Here is a 23,777-nt window from a genome sequence, read left to right as displayed (position 1 = left end):
AGTCCGAGGTGTCGCGGTGTTCCGGGACCTCACCTACAAGGGGAGCCGGGACGGACCACACCACCTCCTCCTCCCTCGGGGTGCCCGATGGCCCCCAGGCCTCTATATGGGTGGGGAATGCGAACGGACTGGCCATCCGACGCCCCCCGACATCTGACGCTGCCAGTCCTGGAGGCCCGTGCTGGTATCGACAGGGGTCTGCAGGTTTGCAGCCATGGAGCCCAGGGGGTTGGCAAACCCTGTCTGTGACAGTGCGACGCTGGCTCGCACATGGCCACTGGCGCCGATGCCCTCAGCGATGGCCTGCTGAGACTGGGCCATGGCCTGCAGAGACTGGGCCATGGCCTGCAGAGACTGGGCTATGGCCTACTGAGACTGGGCTATGGTGTTGAGCGCCTCTGCCATCTGGCACTGGCACTGGCTCATGGCCTCCTGTGAGAGGGCAGCCGTGTCCTGGGCCACAGACGCCGCCTGCACGGAAAGCCCCAGGCCTCGCAAACTGTTCCCCATGTCTGACACCGTCGCACCTATTGCCTCCACCGCGGACGCCACCCGTGCGGTGTCGGCCTGGGTGGCATGCATGACCGGCACCACTTCCAGCTCCTGGACGCGGGTGGACTCCTCCACCTGCGACTGCAGCCGCCGCAAGCCGGACGTCACCCTCTTCGCTCGTCTCCGGGTCGGTGGTTGCATCGGATCTATGTGTGGATGTGGAAACTCCAGGAACCCGGGATCCATCTGGGTGGCAGATGTTCGCTTGGGTTGGGCTGCCCTCCGACCGCCCGGCCTCTCTACTGCTCCTACCTCCACCTGCTGTACCGGGACGGCTGTGTTGTGCGCACCAGTGAGTGTACCAGACGCCTCATCACTAAAGTGCCCAACCGAGGTGAGTGTTTCTGCGATGGTGGAGGGTGTTGGTGACAGCAGTGGCGTTGTGTCGTGCTCTTCGTCCCACTCTGAGTCCATGGCACTTTGGGGTGGGGGTTCGTCTCCACCCATCCACTCTGTGTCACTGTCCGGTATTTCGTCTTCCTGGGTAGTGCTGTCCCGGTTAGGGGTGTCCCGGGTAGGGGTGTCCTGGGTAGTGGTGTCTTGGGTAGTGGTGTCCTGGGTAGTGGTGTCCTGGGTAGTGGTGTCCTGGCTCGGATGTGACGGGGGCCTGTGGTTGCCCCCCTCGTCGCTGGGTGGTCGCTCCCGCACGTGACGGGGGTGTCGTCTCCCTATTGCTCCAGGTCTCTCTGTCTCCCGTGGTGTGCGATGGGATCCTGCGGGCGTCGCATGCTGGAGGGTCCGGGTCTCTCTGTCTCCCGTGGTGTGCGAGGGGCATCCTGCAGGCGTCGCATGCTGGAGGGTGCGGGTCTCTCTGTCTCCCGTGGCCTCCGAGGGGCATCCTGCGGGAGTCGCATGCTGGAGGGTCCGGGTCTCTCTGTCTCTCGTGGCCTCCAAGGGGCATCCTGCGGGCGTCGCATGCTGGAGGGTCCGGGTCTCTCTGTCTCCCGTGGCCTCCGAGGGGCATCCTGCAGGTGGTCTGCATCTGCGGGGATGGGGGCCTGGACGTTTGGTCCTGCGATACACAATGAAGCATGCATGGTTAGGCACGCAGGCAGTGATCAGGTGATATGGGGGAGGGGGGGTATGGGGGAGGGGGGATATGGGGACGGGCTGTCGGTGGCTCACTTGCTACTACGCCCCGACCTCTGCATCAGCAACCTCCCGGTCGTCAGGTCCGCCAGCCAGTTCCAGGGCCCCTTCCTCGTGTTCGGTCAGTGCCTCTCATCAGCGGGGCCTCCTCCAGTCCTCACATGCTCCCTATTGTTGTGTGCGCGCTTCTCCTGTTGTGGGGGGGGGGGGGGGTGTGGGTGGAGGTGGTGGCAGGGGTAAAAGGCAACACTGTTAGGCAGGTATATGAATGCACGCCATCGGTTGCGCGTGCATTGCAGAGGTTAAGGTTAGGGCTGGATTCACTTGGGGATATGGGGGATATGGGGGAGGAGGGATATGGAGGAGGGGGATATGGGGGAGGGGGATATGGGGGAGGGGGGATATGGGGATGGGGAATATGGGGAGGGGGATATGGGGGAGGGGGGATATGGGGGAGGGGGGATATGGGGAGGGGGATATGGGGGAGGGGGGATATGGGGAGGGGGATATGGGGAGGGGGGATATGGGGGATGGGGGGATATGGGGGAGGGGGATATGGGGGAGGGGGATATGGGGGAGGGGGTATATGGGGGAGGGGGATATGGGGAGGGGGAATATGGGGGAGGGGGATATGGGGGAGGGGGGAATATGGGGAGGGGGGATATGGGGAGGGGGGATATGGGGCAGGGGGGATATGGGGGAGGGGGATATGGGGGAGGGGGATATGGGGAGGGGGGATATGGGGGAGGGGCAATATGGGGGAGGGGGGATATGAGGGAGGGGGGATATGGGGAGGGGGGATATGGGGGATGGGGGGATATGGGGAGGGGGGATATGGGGGAGGGGGGATATGGGGGATATGGGGGAGGGGGGATATGGGGAGGGAGGATATGGGGGAGGGGGGATATGGGGGAGGGGGGGATATGGGGGAGGGGGGATATGGGGGAGGGGGGATATGGGGAGGGGGGATATGGGGGAGGGGGGATATGGGGAGGCTCACCCTGCCTGCTCTGACGAGGTCGTTCACCCTCTTGTGGCACTGGGTGCCTGTCCGTGGTGTCAGGGCCACAGCGGTGACGGCCTCTGCCACCTCACTCCACAGACGCCGGCTGTGGCGTGGGGCAACTCTGCGGCCGTGCCCGGGATACAGGGCGTCCCTCCTCTGCTCCACAGCGTCCAGGAGCGCCTCCACATCCCGTGACTGGAACCTCGGGGCTGAGCGGCGGCCAGCCATCCAGGCGGGTGTTCCGGTCGGGTGGGGGGGAGCAGCGCGGCCTTATGAGCCGTCACGCCATGCGGCGCGTATGACGCTGCACGGCGTGAACCACGTGCGCAATCGCGGATCACGTTACGTCGCTGCTAGCCCATTTCGGGCCGGAGACTTTTGACCCATTTTTCCGGTGTGACGCAAGTCGGATTTGCACCGTTGTTTGCGCCGATCGGCGGACTTTGCGCCGATAACGGAGAATTTCGCCCCATGACTTCTGTGTTTAACTGCTCACATGCGGTCTCCAGATTTGTTGTCAGTTTCACAGGAGTAATGAGACAAATACGGAGTTTCACTGTTATTACCAACACAAAAAGCCCAGTCAATCTTGTTAGCTTGTCCTGAATTAGGCCACACTTGGAGTATAGTGTTCAATTCTGGTCGCCACACTACCAGAAGGATGTGGAGGCTTTAGAGAGGGTGCAGAAGAGATTTACCAGAATGTTGCCTGGTATGGAGGGCATAAGCTATGAGGAGCGATTGAATAAACTCGGTTTGTTTTCACTGGAACGAAGGAGGTTGAGGGGCGACCTGATAGAGGTATACAAAATTATGAGGGGCATAGACAGAGTGGATAGTCAGAGGCTTTTCCCCAGGGTAGAGGGGTCAATTACTAGGGGGCATAGGTTTAAGGTGAGAGGGGCAAGGTTTAGAGTAGATGTACGAGGCAAGTTTTTTACGCAGAGGGTAGTGGGTACCTGGAACTCGCTACCAGAGGAGGTAGTGGAAGTAAGGACGATAGGGACATCTTGACAAATATATGAATAGGATGGGAATAGAAGGATACGGACCCAGGAAGTGTAGAAGATTGTAGTTTAGTCGGGCAGTATGGTCGGCACGGGCTTGGAGGGCCGAAGGGCCTGTTCCTGTGCTGTACATTTCTTTGTTCTTTGTTCTTTGTTTATACGACGGATGTTGCTATGGGCTGATGCTGCAAGCTTGGTTGAACTTGTTTTCCATAGACTTGATGGGTAGGATTCTCCAGTCCGCCAGCCGCGTGTTTCTCGGCTGGCTACGGGATTCTCTCTTCCCGCTGATTGTTAATGGGATTACCACCACACCCCGCCGGGAAACCCGGTGGCAGGGCTGACCTGCCGACGGGAAAATTGAATCGGAGCGGCCGGAGATTTCCGGCCGATGACTGTTAAAGCTTTTCATTCTATTTGCTGAGGGAGATTTAAAGCTGGTGCCATAATTAAAATTAAACTTGCCCTATCCACTGCATTAACAAGCCACCCCCTATCTCTCTGCACCAAAGCCATTTACTATTTTATTTTTCAGTATCTTTGCTAGTGCTGCATTTAGTCTTCCTTTTTTCTAGATTGGTTGTAGTGTCAGCTTGAGGCAGCAGCTTAAAGAGACACACTGTCAACACAGTTTTCAGTGACTCATGTGTTTTCTTACCGTGTTTCTTATAGGTTTTATTCTCTAATTGCTCACGAACCTGCAGGCCTGGAGAAATGAAGACTGCCTCATCTGAAAACTCCTGTTGTTTTGATTGTAACACCTGCTCAGCAGGATTTTACTCTGAAAAAAATAGTAAGTATCAAACGTGAGATGTTAGGGTGAAAATCCAGCAGAATTCATTACGCAAATGAAGATACATAGAAACTATGGACTGAACATGAGATTGGACTTTCAGTTTGTGAGGTTATTTCTGATATTTAATACCTGGTACCAATCTCAATGCTATAATCCAATCATGGTGGCAAATAAGCTATAAATCATAAGAGCAAAATATTGAGTGGTTGAATTGTAATGTAGCACTGTGGGCTAAACAGCTGGCTTGTAATGCAGAACAAGGCAGCAGCGCGGGTTCAATTCGCCTACCGGCCTCCCCCGAACAGGTGCCGGAATGTGGCGACTAGGGGCTTTCCACAGTAACTTCATTGAAGCCTACTTGTGACAGTAAGTGATTATTATTATTATGTGAACTCCAAAGGTAAAATTCAGTTTAAAAATTATTAGTGATATCCATTACTTTTATTTATTTATATATGAACTTTCAGATCTCACTTGGCCAGTGAGCCAGGGTTATAGAGTTTTAAGAAGGAACACTGGGGGTGTAGAAGTGTTGGAGGGGAGCACGCTGCACTAAAAGAATATGGAAAGAAGTCTGTCAGAGATTTCCAAGATATAGTGAATTCATCTTTTCATTGATTCTGAAAAAGAATAGGGCGAGGCTTAAAAGCAATAAGGCCTGGCATGGTCTGTGAATGGGCCTTCTTTCTTCAAAGAAATCCAAATATTATAGGCATAGAAGCGTGCTGAGAGCTATCATCTGCCCCTTTGATGAGGCTTTCAGTCAACAATTTGCAAATTCACAAGTGTTGTGAACAACGGGGCAGAGAAAATTCTATTGCACGGATGAGTTTGACTTTTTTTTTTACAGTGCTTTTCATCATGCTACAAAATTTCTCACCAATGCTAAGTACGTGACCTTAGAGGCAGTTTAAGGGGGTGGTTGAAAGGATTTTCAAAAGTCACAAGTCACCCAGCTCACTATGCCTGGCGCAATCTGGATCCATTCGGCTCATTTAAATATTACCATGCTGCATTCACCCGGCATCCGGGAGTCAACGGCCCCGCCTGCCAGGTCACAACCGGGCGCCAATTAGCACTGGTTTCCACAGGCATGGACCTAGCACAACAGCAACTCGAGGGTCTCAGAGGCCATTACAGCCCCCAAGTGGCCAGGGACAAGGCAAGGTAATATCCTGGCACTTCCCCGGCACCTGGGAAATCTGGCAGTGCCACCCAGGAACCATGGTAGTGCCAACCTGGCACTGTCTGGTTGGCGCTGCCAAGGTGGCAGGTGCCAGGTTGGCACTGCCAAGAATCAGGGCCTGGGGGGGGTTATTCCTATGAAAGGGGTGGCGAGGTAGGGTTTGAATGGGCAACAGAAAGGTTTGGGTGGGTGAAGGGGGTTGGTTCCTGTCACAATATGCACCCATGCACATCATGAGGTAAAAACAGGCAGTGACAGACACCCAGGTTAGCCAATCAACATACAGGACAGACCAGAACCAATCACCAGACAGAACACCAGAGGGGGGCTTCCAACCATAAAACACATGAGGCATCAGCACTCCATCTCTTTCCACTGGTGACAACTGTAGTGACAGTCAGGGTGTGTATATCAGTCAGCACCTTCTGCACGTGGATCAGAGCTAGCCTGGTCTAGTAAGTTAGAGTTAGTACACTTAGAGTAGTAGAGTGTCAACCCACAGCCCGCTGTGTGCATTGTTACAGAAGTTCAATAAATCGTATTGAACCAACGCCTATGTTTTGTGTATGCTTTACAGTTCATCTGCATCCTGTTGCAGTCGGTGTTACCCCAGGGTGAATAGCACGACATGATACCAGGAGTCTACTTCATCTAAGTAATTTACCTTGAATAATTCAGTGACGACCAGCAAGTGCCTTCCAGCGGCATGGAGAAGATCCAGGCCCCTCCACAGCTCCGGATCTCCGGAAATCTCGGCGCCAACTAGCGGGTCTTCAAGCAGAAATTCAGTCTATACATTGAGGCCTCGGGCCTCGAGGATGCGTCCGATGCCAAAAGATCGGTCTGCTCATATCGACTGCGGGGGACCAGGCCATCCAAATCTTCAATTCGCTCACTTGTGCCGACAGCAAGGACAAGACCAAGTTCCAGAACGTGTTAGTCTAATTCGACAGTCACTGTGAAGTATAAACAAACGAGAGCTTTGAGCACTATGTCTTCCAGCCACACCTTCAGGGTAAGGATGAGCCTTTACAATCCTTCCTAACTCATCTCTGCATATTAGCGTAATCCTGCAACTAAGGTGACACCGCTGATTCCCTCATCAGGGATCAGATCGTGTTTGGGGTCCACTCCGTTTAAAGGCGCTGCTGCAGGAGCTCCAAGACCAGGATATAATCTCTAAAGTGACGGAACCGACTGACTGTCAGCTCGATGGTCTGTGTGAAGAAGCCCTCTGGAGAACTGCGCATATGTATAGATCCCAAGGATCTTACCCGAAACATAATGCAGGAACACTACCCGATCCCGAAGCGGGAGGAGCTAACCAGTGAGATGGCACATGCCAAATTCTTCACGAAGCTAGATGCAGCGTGTAGCTTCTGGCAGATACAACTGGACGAGCCCAGCAGGAAACTCTGCACGTTTAATGCACCTTTCGGAAGGTACTGTTACAACCGCATGCCGTTTGGTACCCTCCTGTTGGGAGGGTTTAAACTAGTTCAGCAGGGGCTTGGGAACCTGAATTGTAGCTCCAGTATACAGGAGGTTGAGAGTAGTGAGGTCATGAGTAAGGTTTCAAAATTGCAGGAGTGTACTGGCAGGCATGAAGGTGGTTTAAAGTGTGTCTTCTTCAATGCCAGGAGCATCCGGAATAAGGTGGGTGAACCTGCGGCATGGGTTGGTACCTGGGGACTTCGATGTTGCGGCCATTTCAAAGACATGGATAGAGCAGGGACAGGAATGGTTGTTGCAGGTGCCGGGGTTTAGATATTTCAGTAAGTTCAGGGAAGGTGGTAAAAGAGGGGGAGGGGTGGCATTGTTAGTCAAGGACAGTATTACGGTGGCAGAAAGGACGTTTGATGAGAACTCGTCTACTGAGGTAGTATGGGCTGAGGTTAGAAACAGGAAAGGAGAGGTCACCCTGTTAGGGGTTTTCTACAGGCCTCCGAAAAGTTCCAGAGATGGAGAGGAAAGGATTGCAAAGATGATTCTGGATAGGAGCGAATGCAACAGGGTAGTTGTTACGGGGACTTTAACTTTCCAAAGATTGACTGGAAACGCTATAGTTCGAGTACTTTAGATGGGTCCGTTTTTGTTCAATGTGTGCAGGAGGGTTTCCTGACACAGTAGATAGGCCAACGAGTGGCGAGGTCATATTGGATTTGGTACTGGGTAATGAACCAGGACAGGTGTTAGATTTGGAGGTAGGTGAGCACTTTGGTGATAGTGACCACAATTTAATTACGTTTACTTTGGTGATGGAAAGGGATTGGTATATACCGCAGGGCAAGAGTTATATCTGCGGGAAAGGCAATTATGATGGGATGAGGCAAGACATAGGATGCATCGGATGGAGAGGAAAACTGCAGGGGATGGGCACAATGGAAATGTGGAGCTTGTTCAAGGAACAGCTACTGCGTGTCCTTGATAAGTATGTACCTGTCAGGCAGGGAGGAAGTGGGCGAGCAAGGGAACAGTGGTTTACTAAAGCAGTCAAAACACTTGTCAAGAGGAAGAAGGAGGCTTATGTAAAGATGAGACATGAAGGTTCAGTTAGGGTGCTCGAGAGTTACAAGTTAGCTAGGAAGGACCTAAAGAGAGAGCTAAGAAGAGCCAGGAGGGGACATGAGAAGTCTTTGTCAGGTAGGATCAAGGATAATCCTAAAGCTTTCTATAGATATGGTCAGGAATAAACGAATGACTAGGGTAAGATTGGGCCAGTCAAGGACAGTAGTGGGAAGTTGTGCTTCGAGTTCGAGGAGATAGGAGAGGTGCTAAATGAATATTTTTTGTCAGTATTCACACAGGAAAAAGACAATGTTGTCGAGGAGAATACTGAGATTCAGGCTACTAGACTAGAAGGGCTTGAGGTTCATAAGGAGGAGGAGGTGTTAGCAATTCTGGAAAGTGTGAAAATAGTTAAGTCCCCTGGGCCGGATGGGATTTATCTAGGATTCTCTGGGAAGCTAGGGAGGAGATTGCTGAGCCTTTGGCTTTAATCTTTAAGTCATCTTTGTCTACAGGAATAGTGCCAGAAGACTGGAGGATAGCAAATGTTGTCCCCTTGTTCAAGAAGGGGAGTAGAGACAACCCCGGTAACTATAGACCAGTGAGCCTTACGTCTGTTGTGGGCAAAATCTTGGAAAGGTTTATAAGAGATAGGATGTATAATCATCTGGAAAGGAATAATTTGATTAGAGATAGTCAACACGGTTTTGTGAAGGGTAGGTCGTGTCTCACAAACCTTATTGAGTCCTTTGAGAAGGTGACCAAACAGGTGGATGAGGGTAAAGCAGTTGATGTGGTGTATATGGATTTCAGTAAAGCGTTTGATAAGGTTCCCCACGGTAGGCTACTGCAGAAAATACGGAGGCATGGGATTCAGGGTGATTTAGCAGTTTGGATCAGACATTGGCTAGCTAGAAGAAGACAAAGGGTGGTGGTTGATGGGAGATGTTCAGACTGGAGTCCAGTTACTAGTGGTGTATCACAAGGATCTGTTTTGGGGCCACTGCTGTTTGTCATTTTTATAACTGACCTGGAGGAGGGTGTAGAAGGATGGGTGAGTAAATTTGCAGATGACACGAAAGTCGGTGGAGTTGTGGACAGTGCAGAAGGATGTTACAAGTTACAGAGGGACATAGATAAGCTGCAGAGCTGGGCTGAGAGGTGGCAAATGGAGTTTAATGCAGAAAAGTGTGAGGTGATTCATTTCGGAAGGAATAACAGGAAGACAGAGTACTGGGCTAATGGTAAGATTCTTGGCAGTGTGGATGAGCAGAGAGATCTCGGTGTCCATGTACATAGATCCCTGAAAGTTGCCACCCAGGTTGAGGGGGTTGTTAAGAAGGTGTACGGTGTTTTAGCTTTTATTGGTAGAGGGATTGAGTTTTGGAGCCATGAGGTCATGTTGCAACTGTACAAAACTCTGGTGAGGCCGCATTTGGAGTATTGCGTGCAATTCTGGTCATCGCATTATAGGAAGGATGTGGAAGCATTGGAAAGGGTGCAGAGGAGAGTAACCAGAATGTTGCCTGGTATGGAGGGAAGATCTTATGAGGAAAGGCTGAGGGACTTGAGGCTGTTTTTATTAGAGAGAAGAAGGTTAAGAGGTGACTTAATTGAGGCATACAAGATGATCAGAGGATTAGATAGGGTGGGTAGTGAGAGCCTTTTTCCTCGAATGGTGATGTCCAGCACGAGGGGACATAGCTTTAAATTGAGGGGAAATAGATATAAGACAGATGTCAGAGGTAGGTTCTTTACTCAGAGAATAGTAAGGGCGTGGCATGCACTACCTGCAACAGTAGTGGACTCGCCAACACTAAGGGCATTCAAATGGTCATTGGATAGACATTTGGACGATAAGGGAATAGTGTAGATGGGCTTTAGAGTGGTTTCACAGGTCGGCGCACCATCGAGGGCCGAAGGGCCTGTACTGCGCTGTAATGTTCTATGTTCTATGGTATTGTTTCAGCCTCTGAAATCTTTCACAGGATCATGGAACAGATGCTGGAGGGCATTGAGTGTGTGCAGGTTTATGTTGTGTGGTAGTCACAACTGTTTGTATATATGACATATATGAGAAGTAATACGGTAAGGCTCCTGTACTGCAGGTACGAGGGTAGATCGCTGCCTGCTGGCTCCGCCCAGTCGGCGGAGTATAAATGTGTGTGCTCACCGAGCTGCAACCATTTCGGCAGCAGCTGCAGGAGGCAACACATCTCTGCTTAATAAAGTCTCGATTACTCTCTACTCTCATCTCGTCGTAATTGATAGTGCATCACGTTGATGATGTCATTATATGGTCGATGACCCCAGAGGAACACATATCTCGTCTCCAACAAGTCTTTAGACGCATACATGCCAATGGCCTCAAGTTGAACAAGGCCAAATTCTCCTTTGGCATGTCATCAATCAAGTTTTTGGGTGATCAAATATCCCAGCAGGGTGTGCAACCGGACTCGGACAAAGTCAAGGCCATCAACACCATGAAGACCCCGGAAGACAAAAAGGCGGTACTCCGCTTCCTGGGTATGGTCACCTTCTTGGGAAAGTTCATTCCCAACCTCGCATCACATACCACGGCTCTCAGGCATCTGGTGAAGCAGTCCACTGCCTTTCAGTGGCTACCCACACATCAAGTAGAATGGCTCAAGTTAAAGGCAAAGCTCACCACTGCTCCGGTACTAGCGCTTTTTGGCCCAGAGTGGGAGACAAAAATCTCCACAGATGCCAGCCAGGACGGCATTGGTGCGGTGCTCCTCCAGAAGGATGACTCCTTGTCCTGGGCTCCAGTGGCTTATGTGTCCAGGGTCAGGACTCCCACTGAGCAGAGGTATGCTCAGAGAGAGAAAGAGTGCCTGGGCCTCCTCACCGGTATTGTAAAGTTCCATGATTACGTCTATGGTCTACCAATCTTCACAGTAGAGACTGACCACAGACCCCTAGTCCATATCATTCACAAGGACTTGCATGACATGACGCCCAGGCTTCAGGCATTCTCCTTCAACTCCTTCAACAGGTATGATTTTGAATTGGTTTACTCACCGGGCAAGGAGCTAATCATTGCGGATGCCCCAACTCGCGCCATCACCTCGCCCTGTGAACAGGTCGACTTCATCCGCCAAATTGAGGCACAGGTGCAACTGTGTGCCAGCAACCTCCCGGCCTCAGATGAACGAGTCGTCAACATCGCGAAGAGACGGCCAAGGACACTCTTCTGCAGCGGGTCATACATCACCTTGCAAATGGTTGGCAGAAAGGGCAATGCCGCCAGTTCTTTAATGTCAAGGATGACCTAACAGTTGTCGAGTGGATCCTCCTCAAGCTGGATCATATTGTTATTCCTCGCAGCCTCCAGAGCTTAGTGCTCAAACAGATCCACGAGGGACACCTCGGTATCGAAAAATGCAGGCGCAGGGCCCGGCAGGCTGTCTATTGGCCTGGCATCAACGAGGACATATCCAACATGGTCCTCAACTGTGCGACTTTCCAGCGTTTCCAGCCTGCTCAGCCCAAAGAAACACTCCAGCAACACGAGATCGTGACTTTTCCGTGGTCTAAGGTGGGAATCAACCTTTTTCACGCCAATGGGCGTGACTACGTGCTTATAATTGACTACTTCTTGAGTTACCCCAAAGTGGTGAAACTGTCCATCCTCACATCAAGGACTGTCATCAAGGCCTGCAAGGAGACATTTGCCAGGCATGGTATTCCGCTCACGGTCATGACCGACAACGGTCCCTGCTTCTACAGCCAAGAGTGGTCCAACTTCGTGAAGCTATACCAGATCAAGCACATTAACTCGAGCCTGCATTACCCGCAATCTAACGGGAAGGTTGAAAAAGGGGTCCATATCGTGAAGCAACTGCTCTGCAAGGCTGCGGACTCAGATTCTGACTTTAACCTTGCGCTCCTGGTGTACAGGGCAACCCCTCTATCCACCGGCATGTCTCTGGCACAACTCCTTATGAATCGTGACCTGCTGATGGCTGTTCCGGCCATTCATTTACCTGATCGGGATCACCTCCCAGTGCCGCAAAAAGTGCAGCAACTCAGAAACTGGCAAAAACTGACATACGATGCTCATGCTACTGATTTGCCTGTGCTCTCTCCGGAAGATGCTGTTCGCATCAAGCTGCCTGGTGGAGGCTGGTTAGCTCCAGCTGTTGTTGTTCGACAGGCTGCTCCCAGGTCGTTTGTGGTTCGCATGGCTGATGGATCCATTGTCAGGCGCAACAGAAGGGCACTACGCAAACTTGCCTGCCCACCACCAGATCTCACGTTCCCAGCTGTCGTTATGCCTTTTCCGGACACCTCGCTCCACGGGGCCACCAATCTGACTGCAATCCCACTTGTCAAGGTGCTGTCGCCCCCACCTCCACCTCTCAGGCAGTCGACAAGGATCCAACGCCAGCCCCAGAGATTAGACTTATAAATATTTCCTTTGTACATATTGTTCTGTATCTGCACGCTAGACACCTTACATGTACATATGCATTCACTCGCCATTTGCTGTAAATAGTTACATCTGTAAATATGTCGTATATGCTCTAAGCAACCGACAAATTGTTTTAAAAGGGGGGAATGTCATAATATGCACCCCATGCACATCATGAGGTCAAAACAGGCAGTGACAGACACCCAGGTTAGCAAATCAACATACAGGACAGACCAGAACCAATCACCAGACAGAACACCAGAGGGGGGCTTCCAACCATAAAACACATGAGGCATCAGCACTCCGCCTCTTTCCACTGGTGACAACTGTAGTGACAATCAGGGTGTGTATATCAGTCAGCACCTTCTGCACGTGGATCAGAGCTAGCCTGGTCTAGTAAGTTAGAGTTAGTACACTTAGAGTAGTAGAGTGTCAACCCACAGCCCGCTGTGTGCATTGTTACAAAAGTCCAATAAATCGTATTGAACCAACGCCTATGTTTGGTGAATGCTTTACAGTTCATCTGCATCCTGTTGCAGTCCGTGTTACCCCAGGGTGAATAACACAACAGTTCCTGGAAAAAAGTGGAGGGGTGTAGAGATCGGGACAGCCTTTCAAAATGATGCTCTGATCAGTGAGAAGCCAGTCCTGCTGATGAACTCAGCTCGCCCAGCCCGGTATCAGTTGAGCACTTCAATCAGAGGGACAAACGCCTCCCCCGCAGTTATTTCAAATCCAGTCAAGAAATTCACTGCGAGGAAGGCCGCCCCGAGGTTTTCTGAGTGAGCACTGTACAGAAAGCTGGATGAAGTGGAGGAGAGGCAGGACACCCCCCCAGAAAGGTGACCAACCCGACCCTGCCTCGGAGGTGGCGGCACCGCTGTTAAGTGCCAGCTCCATGCATTGGAGGGCAGACAACTAGTGCAGGAAGACCTCCCATTCAACCAGGGTGAGTCACTCTTCTTGTCTGTCACCGCTCACCCACTCACACACCCAGCACGCATTCACTGCAAGCTAACTCCCTGCCACACTACAGGGCTATGCCAGTCACCCTCCCACACTCTTCCTCATCTCCCCTGTAGCTCCTCTCCTCATCACATCCATGCTCCCACTCACCAATCACACATGCCAGGCATCCTTATCATTTGCTCCAGCCTGTTTACACTCTCCCCATCGGTCTCCTTGCAGGACAAGCTTGCTCACAATAAAAAACGAAGCGAGCACAGACGGGCGGAGGCATGCCCAAACTGAAAATCCTCTTTCCTTTTGAAGAGAAAGCCCTCCAGCTTGCTGGGGTGTTAGACTCTCACTCCTGAGCTGAGGCCAAGGTGGGCGCAAGAGAAAACATTGAGGACCCACAACACAATCATCCATCTCGTCAGCCTCACATGAGTTCTCTTACTCCTACCCTTATGCCCCTGCCAGGCATTAATGCAATCTCCATTCCCTTGCAAGAAAACCAGTGCAGCAGCTTTGGAGAGCAGCTCCGACATCTTTTCATGCATCCCGATGGAAGAGGTGTCACACCTGTCACTCACACTCTTCACCAGTGCAGAGACTCACAGTAACTGGTGAGCGCCTCACTTCTGATCATCCACAGCAGACTGAGACAGGTCTGTCCCAGGGATACGGCACATGGAGGACTGCAGGAGGCCAGGAATCTGCTGAGCCCCAGTCAGATGATGTGCTTCTCTCCTGAGTCATCTCTCAGCTGCAGGAGCTACCGAATCAAAGTCGGAATATTAGGAAGGGATGTCAGCTTCACTCCTCAGATTGAGGCCGACTGGAGGAGTCCTCTGTCCGAGGAGATCATGCCGACAATCTGAGACAACCAGGACCCTACTGCAAGGACGGAGGCTGCAGTGGAGACCTTGGTGCACCCTGTTTACTCCACGATGGGGGATGTCCATCGCATAGTTCAGACTATGAATGCCACACTTCAGGGTATGAACTGCATGAGCAGGCACTTGTGCTTATTGAAGAGTGCCAGCACCAGAGGAGGGCAATTCTTCTGACTATCACTCCAGCTGCTCCTCTATCCCAAGGAAGAACCAAGAGCCCCCCAAGCATCCATGGGGTGAAGGAGCAACCCGGGTCTTTCTACCCAGGAGACCTTGGGGCTGTCCAGCCCATCTGACTCCCCTCTTCCTATGACCAATACACCTCTAGCCTCGCAGGCCAAAGAGGGTGGCACCACCTGTGCAGCTCGAAAGCAGGCCGGCCCTCCAGGGCCTGGCCGTCCAGAGGGCATGCCCCTAACAGGGTATGAAAATAGCAGGCCACCTCTGTCTCAGCTGTGGATCTTGGGAATACATCAAATGTAGCAGCAGGGTTAGGAAGGTTAAGAAGTTATAGTTGTACAGTGTGGGCATGGATGTTGTTAGCCACTTGTACATAGCAAGCATTTATGTAATTATGTAAACTCCTCTAATGTATTAAACCTAAGTTCTCGCTCCCTTTTAGTACCTCTCTGCTCTCATTGCATAACTCTATAATCTGCTGCAGACATAGCGGCGTGCATCTAACACGGTAATGCTGGATGCTGAAAAGTGGCCTCTCCTCCATCTGGAAGCTGTGAGAATGTCAGATCATTGGTTGGTTTCCCTCATGCTGACAGGACACAGTCATGCCATGCCAGCCTCACACTGGCAATGAGGAGCCCCCCTTCCCCCTCAAATGTAAAGCCCACCACTCATCTAGTCATTGTGAAAATCTGATCTCACATGGAACCCAGTGGCTAAACCTTTGTGAAGCCGTTCCTCCAGTACCAGTGGCACAGATCCTCAGGGATACCACTGATTAAGGAGGAAACTCCATCATCACCCTGATATTACCCTGGCCACAGGGAGTCTATGAGCTGCCTACAGCCAAGCAGGAGTCAGACATTCACAGCAGCTATCTCAGGGGAACTTTGCTGTCCTCACTACAAGCCATCATCTTCCTGCACTGTAAGGACTGGGGAAACCTCTCCCTTCCTATGACAGGAGCAATTTCCGGGTTGAGTTAGCTCTGCCACCAATCAGTGAGGAAAGGCCCTTTTCCATGAAACTTCCGTGTCCAAGCTAAGCCTGGTCACCTGTGAAGCGGGAGGCTCTGAGGGCGTCCTGAGCTCTCCACCCCATTCGGGCACTCGCCATCACATGACAGTTTTCATCTGTCTCCTTCAGGGGATCCCCGTTGGTGCCCTCCTCGATAGCCTCATCATCAGAGATGATGTGCCACACATTCACCTCCTCCTCTGCCAGCTCCTCACCCTGTTGCAGCACCAGGTTGTGGAGAGCACAGAACACAATCAGAAAGCACAAAACCTTCTGGGGGCTATATTTAAGTGATCCACCTGACCGGTCCATGCAATGGAACCGTATCTTCGGGATCCTGATCGTCAAAGTGCAAGTAGCAGCATGATCCTCATTATAGCAGGTCTCTGCTGCACTCTGTGGCCTCACACACCTGCAGGATGCACTTTGCATGGTCGCAAATGCTCTGGACATTCAGGGAGTGGACTCCCTTGCAGTTGAAGAAGAGACATCCTTACTGCTATGAGGAATGGAGTGACATATGCATGCAATCAAAGGCTCCCTGTCCTTGTGGGAAGCCAGCTATGTGGGCAAACCCCATGGCTCTCACATCTGGCTAGACTGGTCCTGGTCAAAATTGATGTTGTGAACAGTACATCCGTGACCTCCCTGATGCACTAATGTGCGGAGGCCTGCAAGATGCCACAAAGGTGAAGAACTGAAAGAAGCCACTGGCTCAGATTTAGGGTGGCTGTGATCTCCATGTTCCAGGTAATGGCTGGCCAACTCTTGGAGAACCTGGCAAATGTGACATTCAGAGTCTCCTCCTACACTGGTTTGCATCCATTTAATTTTATAAATATATTTTTTTAATGTTTATTATTGTCAGAAGTAGGCTTACATTAACACTGCAATGAAGTTACTGTGAAAAGCCCCGAGTCGCCACATTCTGGCACGTGTTCAGGTACGCAGAGGAAGAATTCAGAATGTCCAATTCTCCTAACAAGTACGTCTTTTGGGACTTTTGGGAGGAAACCGGAGCACCCGGAGGAAACCCACACAGCCATGGGGAGAACGTACAGACTCTGCATCGACAGTGACCCAAGCCGGGAATCAAACCTAGTACCCTGATGCTGTGAAGCAACAGTGCTAACCACTGTGCTACGTTCCATCTGTAAAATTGGGGCCGATGATGTTGCCTTCAAGCCCAGCCTCTGGCCTTGCCCACTCCTTCCTCTGGGGAGCTGTATGTTTTTAAAAAAAATAATTTTATTCTCCTCCGTTTTCACATTTTCTCCCAAATTTACATCGAACAATAAACAATAATCAGTAACAAATGCAATCTCAATCCTCATATCAATAACAACGATCCCATCCTCCCACCAAACTGCCAAGCAGCGACCCGCGTGTTAACGTGAACAAATGACAAAAAGGAATCAGGAATCACCCGTAGTCACCATTAACACATACAGTCCCCCTCCCCCCAACCCTCCCACTGCCCCCCTCCTAATATTCGATGTAAACCTATTCTCGAAGTGCATAATGAATAATGCCAATGAGTTGTAGAACCTCTCCGTCCTTCCCCTCAGTTCAGATTTGACCTTCTCAAGCGTCAAGAATTCCAGTAGGTCCCCCCGCCGCGCCAGGGCACAGGGTGGAGAGGTTGATCTCCACCCTAACAGAATCTGCCTTCGGATGATCAACGAAGCGAAGGCTACAACATCTGCCTCTGCACCCGTTTCCAACCCCCGACTGGTCCAACACCCCAAATATGGCCTCCCGAGGGCCCGGGTCCAGTTTCACGTGTAGCACTTTAGAGATTACCCTAATGACCTCCTTCCAGTAATCCTCCAGCTTTGACATGACCAAAACATATGAACGCGATTTGTGGCGGCGCCGCCCCCCCACCCCTCCCCCACCTCCCAACATTCACACATATCTTCTACCCCCTCAAACAGCCGGCTCATCCTCGCCCTTGTGAGGTGTGCCCTCCCCCAACCTCCCAACATTCACACATATCTTCTACCCCCTCAAACAGCCGGCTCATCCTCGCCCTTGTGAGGTGTGCCCTCCCCCAACCTCCCAACATTCACACATAGCTTCTACCCCCTCAAACAGCCGGCTCATCCTCGCCCTTGTGAGGTGTGTTCTATGTACACCTTCAGCTGTATCAGCTCCAAACTTGCTCACAAGGTGGAGGCGTTCAGCCTCCGCAGCACCTCACACAATACCCTCTCCCAACTTGGGGAGCTCTATGTTGACGCAGTCATTGTCTCGCTTGCCTCATGGCAAGAAGGATTATGAAGGACAAGGCAGAATGAACATTGAGGAGTCCTGTCCATGCCCTGACACATTGCCCATCCAATGGGGGTGTGGGGGGGTGCGGGGTGCGGGGGGGGGGGGGGGGGGTGATTTTGGTGGGATTGCCTGTGAGGCCCCACTGCAACAGCCCATGTTGGAGCTGGCTGGCTAGCCTGGTAAGCTCTACAAATGTTCGCCCCTGTCTTGGATGCAGTACATCTGCTCGCCCTCTCAGCAAATGCTGAAGTGAAGCCTCAGGATTAACTGAATGGGGAACTCAGCATGCAAAGCGTTAACTCATGAGCAGTAATCTGTGGCACAAGCATACATCAGAACTAAGTGATACACCATTGTCACATCTATCAAAAATAAGGAATGCTAATTGCCTAGTGGGTTTTGCGTAATGGTATGGTTACTGGGCTTGTAGTTCACTGACCTAGAGCAATATTCTGGGTTTCTGGGCTTGAATCCCACCATGATAGGCAAGGGTAAGTTTATTTCTTCCATGGCACCAGATTTCATCACCAGCAGCTCTCCCTTCCACCTCAAAGCTGTGGCGCCTATAGGGCAGCACGGTAGCACAGTGGTTAGCACTGTTGCTTAACTGCTCCAGTGTCCCAGGTTCCATTCCCGGTTGGGTCACTGTCTGTGCAGAGTCTGCCCGTGTCTGCGTGGCTTTCCTCCGGGTGTTCTGGTTTCCTCCCAGAGTCCAAAGACATGCAGGGTAGGTGGACTGGCCATGCTAAATTGCCCTTAGTGTCCAAAAAATGTTGGGTGGGGTTACTGGGTTGCGGGTATGCGGTGGAAGTGTGGGCTTGGGTGGATGCTCTTTCCAGGGGCCGGTGTGGACTCGATGGACCGAGTGGCCTCCTTCTGCACTGTAAATTCTATGAAAGCTCTGAAAGCCTTATATTGTGGACAACCCTCCACCAAGACCAGCCCAGCTGCCTGGGCATTCCCAGGGCAGTCCCACAAAACCCGGTACCCCGACCTGGGGCTGGCCTCTCCAGCCTCCAGAACACTGATGCCCTGATCTAGCCTGACCCCCCCACAGTACAACCCTCTTAGCTGGCTCTGCACCCCTGAGCTCTCTAGTGCCCTCTCTCCCCATGGACTCCTTGGTGGTCAATGTCGACCGGCACACTCACCTCCAAACTCTACCTCTGAGGTGAGGTTCACGTTTTTAAAACTCTCTTGCAACTGGCCAGGTTGGAAGTTGTGATGAGGGGGGAGGTTACAGCAGGACCCACTAATGATATGAGGTTCTTGACTTTCCCACGCGTGGACCACATTACATCACTGGCGGTGACGATAGCATCATGAGATCTTGCCAGCGAAAATCTCTTTTCTGGCCTCTCGCGAGATATTAAGTCCACATCACCATAAAATCCCAACCATAGTTTGCTCCTGTTTTACAAATATGAAATGGCAGCCAAAATGTATGTGGAACAACAGAAAGGATGTGACTGAGGTGTATTGGAAAATGAATGCTAAATGCAAGATATTTTTATCTATTTCTGTGGCAAGTATTAATTAGAGATGTTTCTGTTCTTTCTCGAGTACCATAACTACCAAGAGCAGGGAGATTCAATTAAAGTGTAATCCATGTCTTTGATGACTGTGGGTCAGATTTAACAACAGTTAAGGGGAACCTGACCCTGTACTCTTAACAGAGTAGTGTTGGAATGTCAGCTCGACAGTGATGCGTCCCTTGATTTGTTCCAAACTCCCTTTAACTGCAGCTCTTACAGGAACTGCAGGATTTGTGAATGCACCCTGTACTTTCCTTAAATATGTATATCCTTCATTGGTTTATATGTCATTAAATAATTTTAGAGTTTATTAGCTCTCTGTGCAGAAGCTGCTAGAGGTGCAACCGATAAATAGTGGAGTGCAACAGGGATCTGTTCTGGGCCCACAGTTAGTGAATGTAGTATTGCTAAGTTTGCTGAATACACAAAAGAGGTGGGAAGGCAAGTGGTGAGGATAACTCAAAGAGTCTACAGAGGGATACAGACAGGTTAGGTGAGTGGGCAAAAACCTGGCAGGTGGAATATGATGCCAGAAAATGTGAAGTTATGCACTTTGGTAGGAAGAATAAAGAAGCTGAATATTATGTAAATGAAGAAAGACTGCAGAAAACTGCAGCTTAGAGGGATTTGGGGTCTCGTGCATAAATCACGAAAAGCTCGCTTGCAAGTTCAGCAGGTAATTGGGAAGGTAAATGGAATGTTGGCTCTTTACTTCAAAGGGAATGGAGTATAAAGATAGGGAAGTCTTGCTAAAACTAAACAAGGTGCTAATTAAACCATACCTGGAATGCTATGAACAGTTTTGGTCCCGTTATGTAAGGAAAGATATACTGGCATTGGAGGCAGTCCAGGGAAGGTGTTCTTGGTTGACCCTGGGTATAGAGGGATTGTCTTATGAGGAGAGTTTGAGTGGATTGGGCCTGTGGTCATTGGAGTTTAGAACAATAGGAGGTGACCTTATTGAGACATATAGGATTGACAGGGTTGATGATAAGAGGATGATTCCTCTTGTGGGAGAGTCTAGGACTAGAGGGCATAATCTCAGAGTAAGGGGTCATCTTTTGATCAGTGAGGGAATCAAAAGTTATGGGGATAAGGCAAGAAAGTGAAGTTGAGGATTATATCAGATTAGCGAAGATCGCATTGAATGACAGAGCAGGTTCGATGGGCCGAGTGGCCTATTTTTGCTCCTACATGCATTTCTGGGATTTTAGAATGTGCTCAAATTCTGAAGAAGCACTTCCAGTGAGGCTGGTAACACAAACTCATAACATTAATTTAACTTCATTATGTCAAAATATTTAGTTTCAGAATTTCACTTCACCGCTTTTATGTTGTTTTATAATATTTTTTTCCCTACAGATTCCAATAAGTGTGAGAAGTGCTCAGAAGATCAGTGGTCTGAGGTTGGAAGTTCAATATGCAAGAATAAAACTGTAGAGTTTCTTCAATGGCAAGATGCAATTTCTGTTGTGTTAATCATATTTGCTCTTTTAGGATTACTCATTATATGTATAATAATCACATTGGTCACAAAATATCTGGGTACCCCGGCTGTGAAAGCTGCTGGAGGTTGGATGTGTTACATAATGCTGCCCTCACTTGTACTGGGTCTTGTCAGTGCCATTTTGTTTATTGGAGAGCCATTTAATTGGGTTTGTACAATACGGCAACCATTGTTTGGTATAAGCTTTACACTTTGCGTTTCCTGTATTTTGGTGAAATCTTTTCGGATTATTCTTGCTTTTAGCTTTAATCCAACTATCCACAGAAGATTGAAGAGTGCCTATAAACCAGTGCCCATTATAATTGTTACCACAGGGATTCAAGTGGCCATTTGCTCAATGTGGCTAGCTTTTAATACTCCAAAAGCTTCGCAAAATAGAAACATCCCCCAAATTATTTTGTTGTCCTGTAATGAAGGTTCCTATGTAGCATTTGCTGTGATGTTGGGATACATTGCTTTTCTCGCATGTGTCTGCTTTATCTTTGCTTTTAAAGGAAGAAAGGCTCCAGAAAGGTTTAACGAGGCAAAATTTATCACATTTAGCATGCTTGTTTATTTGATTGTCTGGATTTCTTTTGCTGTCGTGTATATTAACTTGGAAGTTAGCAACAAATATTTCCCAGTAACTGAATCAATTGCAATTTTAGCATCAATCTACAGCATGTTATGTTGCCATTTCTTCCCAGCCTGCCATATAATTTGCTTCAAGAAAGAAAGTAACATTGAGTCAAATTATTTGACACATGCAAGAGAACATTTCAAACAGAAAGGACAGTTTGTGTGTCCAGTTATCAAGATGAAAACCAGCTCTGAGATTGCCACTGTCGACCAGCCTTCCATGTTGATTGATGTAACGGCAGATTCTGAATTTGAATGTCAAGCTAATCAGAGATCTAACCACACAGACCTGATCAAAAATGACCTGAATCAAACATGTGAATCAAAATACCTGAGAAAAAGACATAAAAGCTGGTAAATACTTCATGCTCTTGAATGAAATATGGTGAAAATGAAACTTATTGCTCATTTCAACCACTTAGAGCACCTATGCTTCAGTAAGTTTGCACAATATAAGTAGCATGTCTTTGAAATTATGTGTTGCAATATTAGCAGATAAATACACTTGTATTAAACTAATTTGTTATTTTACAGGCAGCATTAGCCAAATTATTTGAGCTGGGCTAAAATAAATCAATTAAGACTTCTTAAATTTGGATTCAAAAGAATTCTCTATAAACGTGCTGACCAATTATGCACTACTATTGTACAATATAATTTTAAAACCCAGATTTGCCAAAGGAACAAAGTGATACTATCGCCTATTCCAATATTTGAGCCCTGATTTGAAGTTGGGGCATGATTAGGGCAGCTAGAATCACTACTTGGACATTTGGTAGGAGGGGATTGCGCCCTGGCTAAATGCCATGACTGGACACCTAAGGTAATGGTCTCTGGCACTAAGTTAAATGGTCAGTTGAGGAGTAGCTAGAGAGAGTATGTGCTAAGGGAGGGGTAGAGATGCCGGGGCAATGAAGACCCCAAGCAATCCTCCAGGGTTCAGCAGCCTCGTCATGCCCGACTTGGTGTCAGGACAAGGACGAGATTCGCGACGCTTGAAACATCTTACGAGATTCAACAGAATCTCCTAAGACGTCACGATCTGGATCTCATCCTCACTGGGCATGATCCACGTCAGCATATGAATGAGCCATTAAGTTCATTGAAATATACATTCGTCAAATTCACCTGGTGCCCGGTCTCACCGGCCACACTTGGGCGACCGCACCAGGACGTTGTTTAATACAGGTCCACACAAATGTGGACCAGGTGTAACAGCACCTGTGGGGGTCTTTGAGGCAAGTGGTTGGGGTAAGGGTAGGGTAGCACCCTGGCCCTTCCCCAGCAGCCTGACACACTGGCACTGCCAGCCTGACACTGCAAGGGTGTCAGGTGTACCGCCAGGGTGCCAGGCTGGGAGCGCCAGGGTGCCCAGGTGCCAGGTTGGCACTGCCAAGGATCAGGCCCGCGGGTGGTCCTGCCAGACAGAGGAGAGGTGAGGGGGGGTGTTCCCGGGGGACTACCCAAGGTTTGGAGTTGACAGGGGGGGGTCAAAAATGGGGGGGTCTGAAAGGGGGAGGGAAAGATTGGATCAGCTGGACAAAATGGCGGCCAGATCTTCGAGGAGCTTTTCCTGCTCGCCAGCAGGAAATCCCTCTAAGTGGGACTTCTTTGGCGAGAATCTCCCCGAGGCCAAAAAAAACCCCAAAGTGTCGTTGAATAGCAGTTTCTCGGTGCTGTGGGGCCAAGAAACACCCCGCTAAATACGCCATTCAGCGGACTTTAACTCAAGGCCGCTGAATCGTGAAAAATTGTAAATATTGTTGAATAGAAAAGGATAAAATTATAGTACTTTCCACCCACAATCCTGCTTGGCGCCAGGTTCCCCTGATAGAGTCAAGACTGAGTGCAACTTGTGGGGTAAAGATTGCATTAGAGTCCTAACTGTATCATATTTATGTGTATGTGGGGGTGGTGGGGGAGTTAATATCAGGGCTGCTAGTTTTGTAGCAAGGGGACCATAACATGCATGCTCCAGGGCAATGTAATTGTGGGGTACCTCAATGAAGCGCTGGGAAACCCTCCCCACCCAATCGTTCCCTTCCCCCCCCCCCCCCCCCCCCCAAGGTCTGGCTCTATCTACACACCCACCCCACCCCCAAGGTGAGACCAGAACCCCACCGAGGCTTGACTGCCAGCCCAGTCCCACCAAAACCGAACTGACTGCTGCCCAGTCCACCAGGAAACCTGACTCCATCCCTCCCCCGAGGCCCGATCCAAGCC

At 50.1% G+C, this 23,777-nt stretch overlaps 1 protein-coding gene across 1 annotated transcript in view; it reads left to right on the top strand.

The window, feature by feature from the left end:
• LOC140411475 (G-protein coupled receptor family C group 6 member A-like) overlaps positions 1 to 22,112 on the top strand; it is a 161,279-nt gene extending 139,167 nt beyond the window's left edge. The window contains exons 10-11 of the mRNA XM_072500572.1: positions 4,327 to 4,447; positions 20,792 to 22,112. Of these exons, the coding sequence (XP_072356673.1) occupies positions 4,327 to 4,447; positions 20,792 to 21,912 (1,242 nt within the window). The 3' untranslated portion in view covers positions 21,913 to 22,112. The remainder of the gene's footprint in view (positions 1 to 4,326; positions 4,448 to 20,791) is intronic.
• The last annotated feature ends 1,665 nt before the right edge of the window (positions 22,113 to 23,777 follow it).

The sequence above is a fragment of the Scyliorhinus torazame genome, chromosome 4 (genome assembly GCF_047496885.1).
Source record: "Scyliorhinus torazame isolate Kashiwa2021f chromosome 4, sScyTor2.1, whole genome shotgun sequence".
NCBI lineage: Eukaryota > Metazoa > Chordata > Chondrichthyes > Carcharhiniformes > Scyliorhinidae > Scyliorhinus > Scyliorhinus torazame.
Note: the sequence above shows the minus strand (reverse complement) of the source record. Positions and strands in the feature narration are given on the sequence as shown.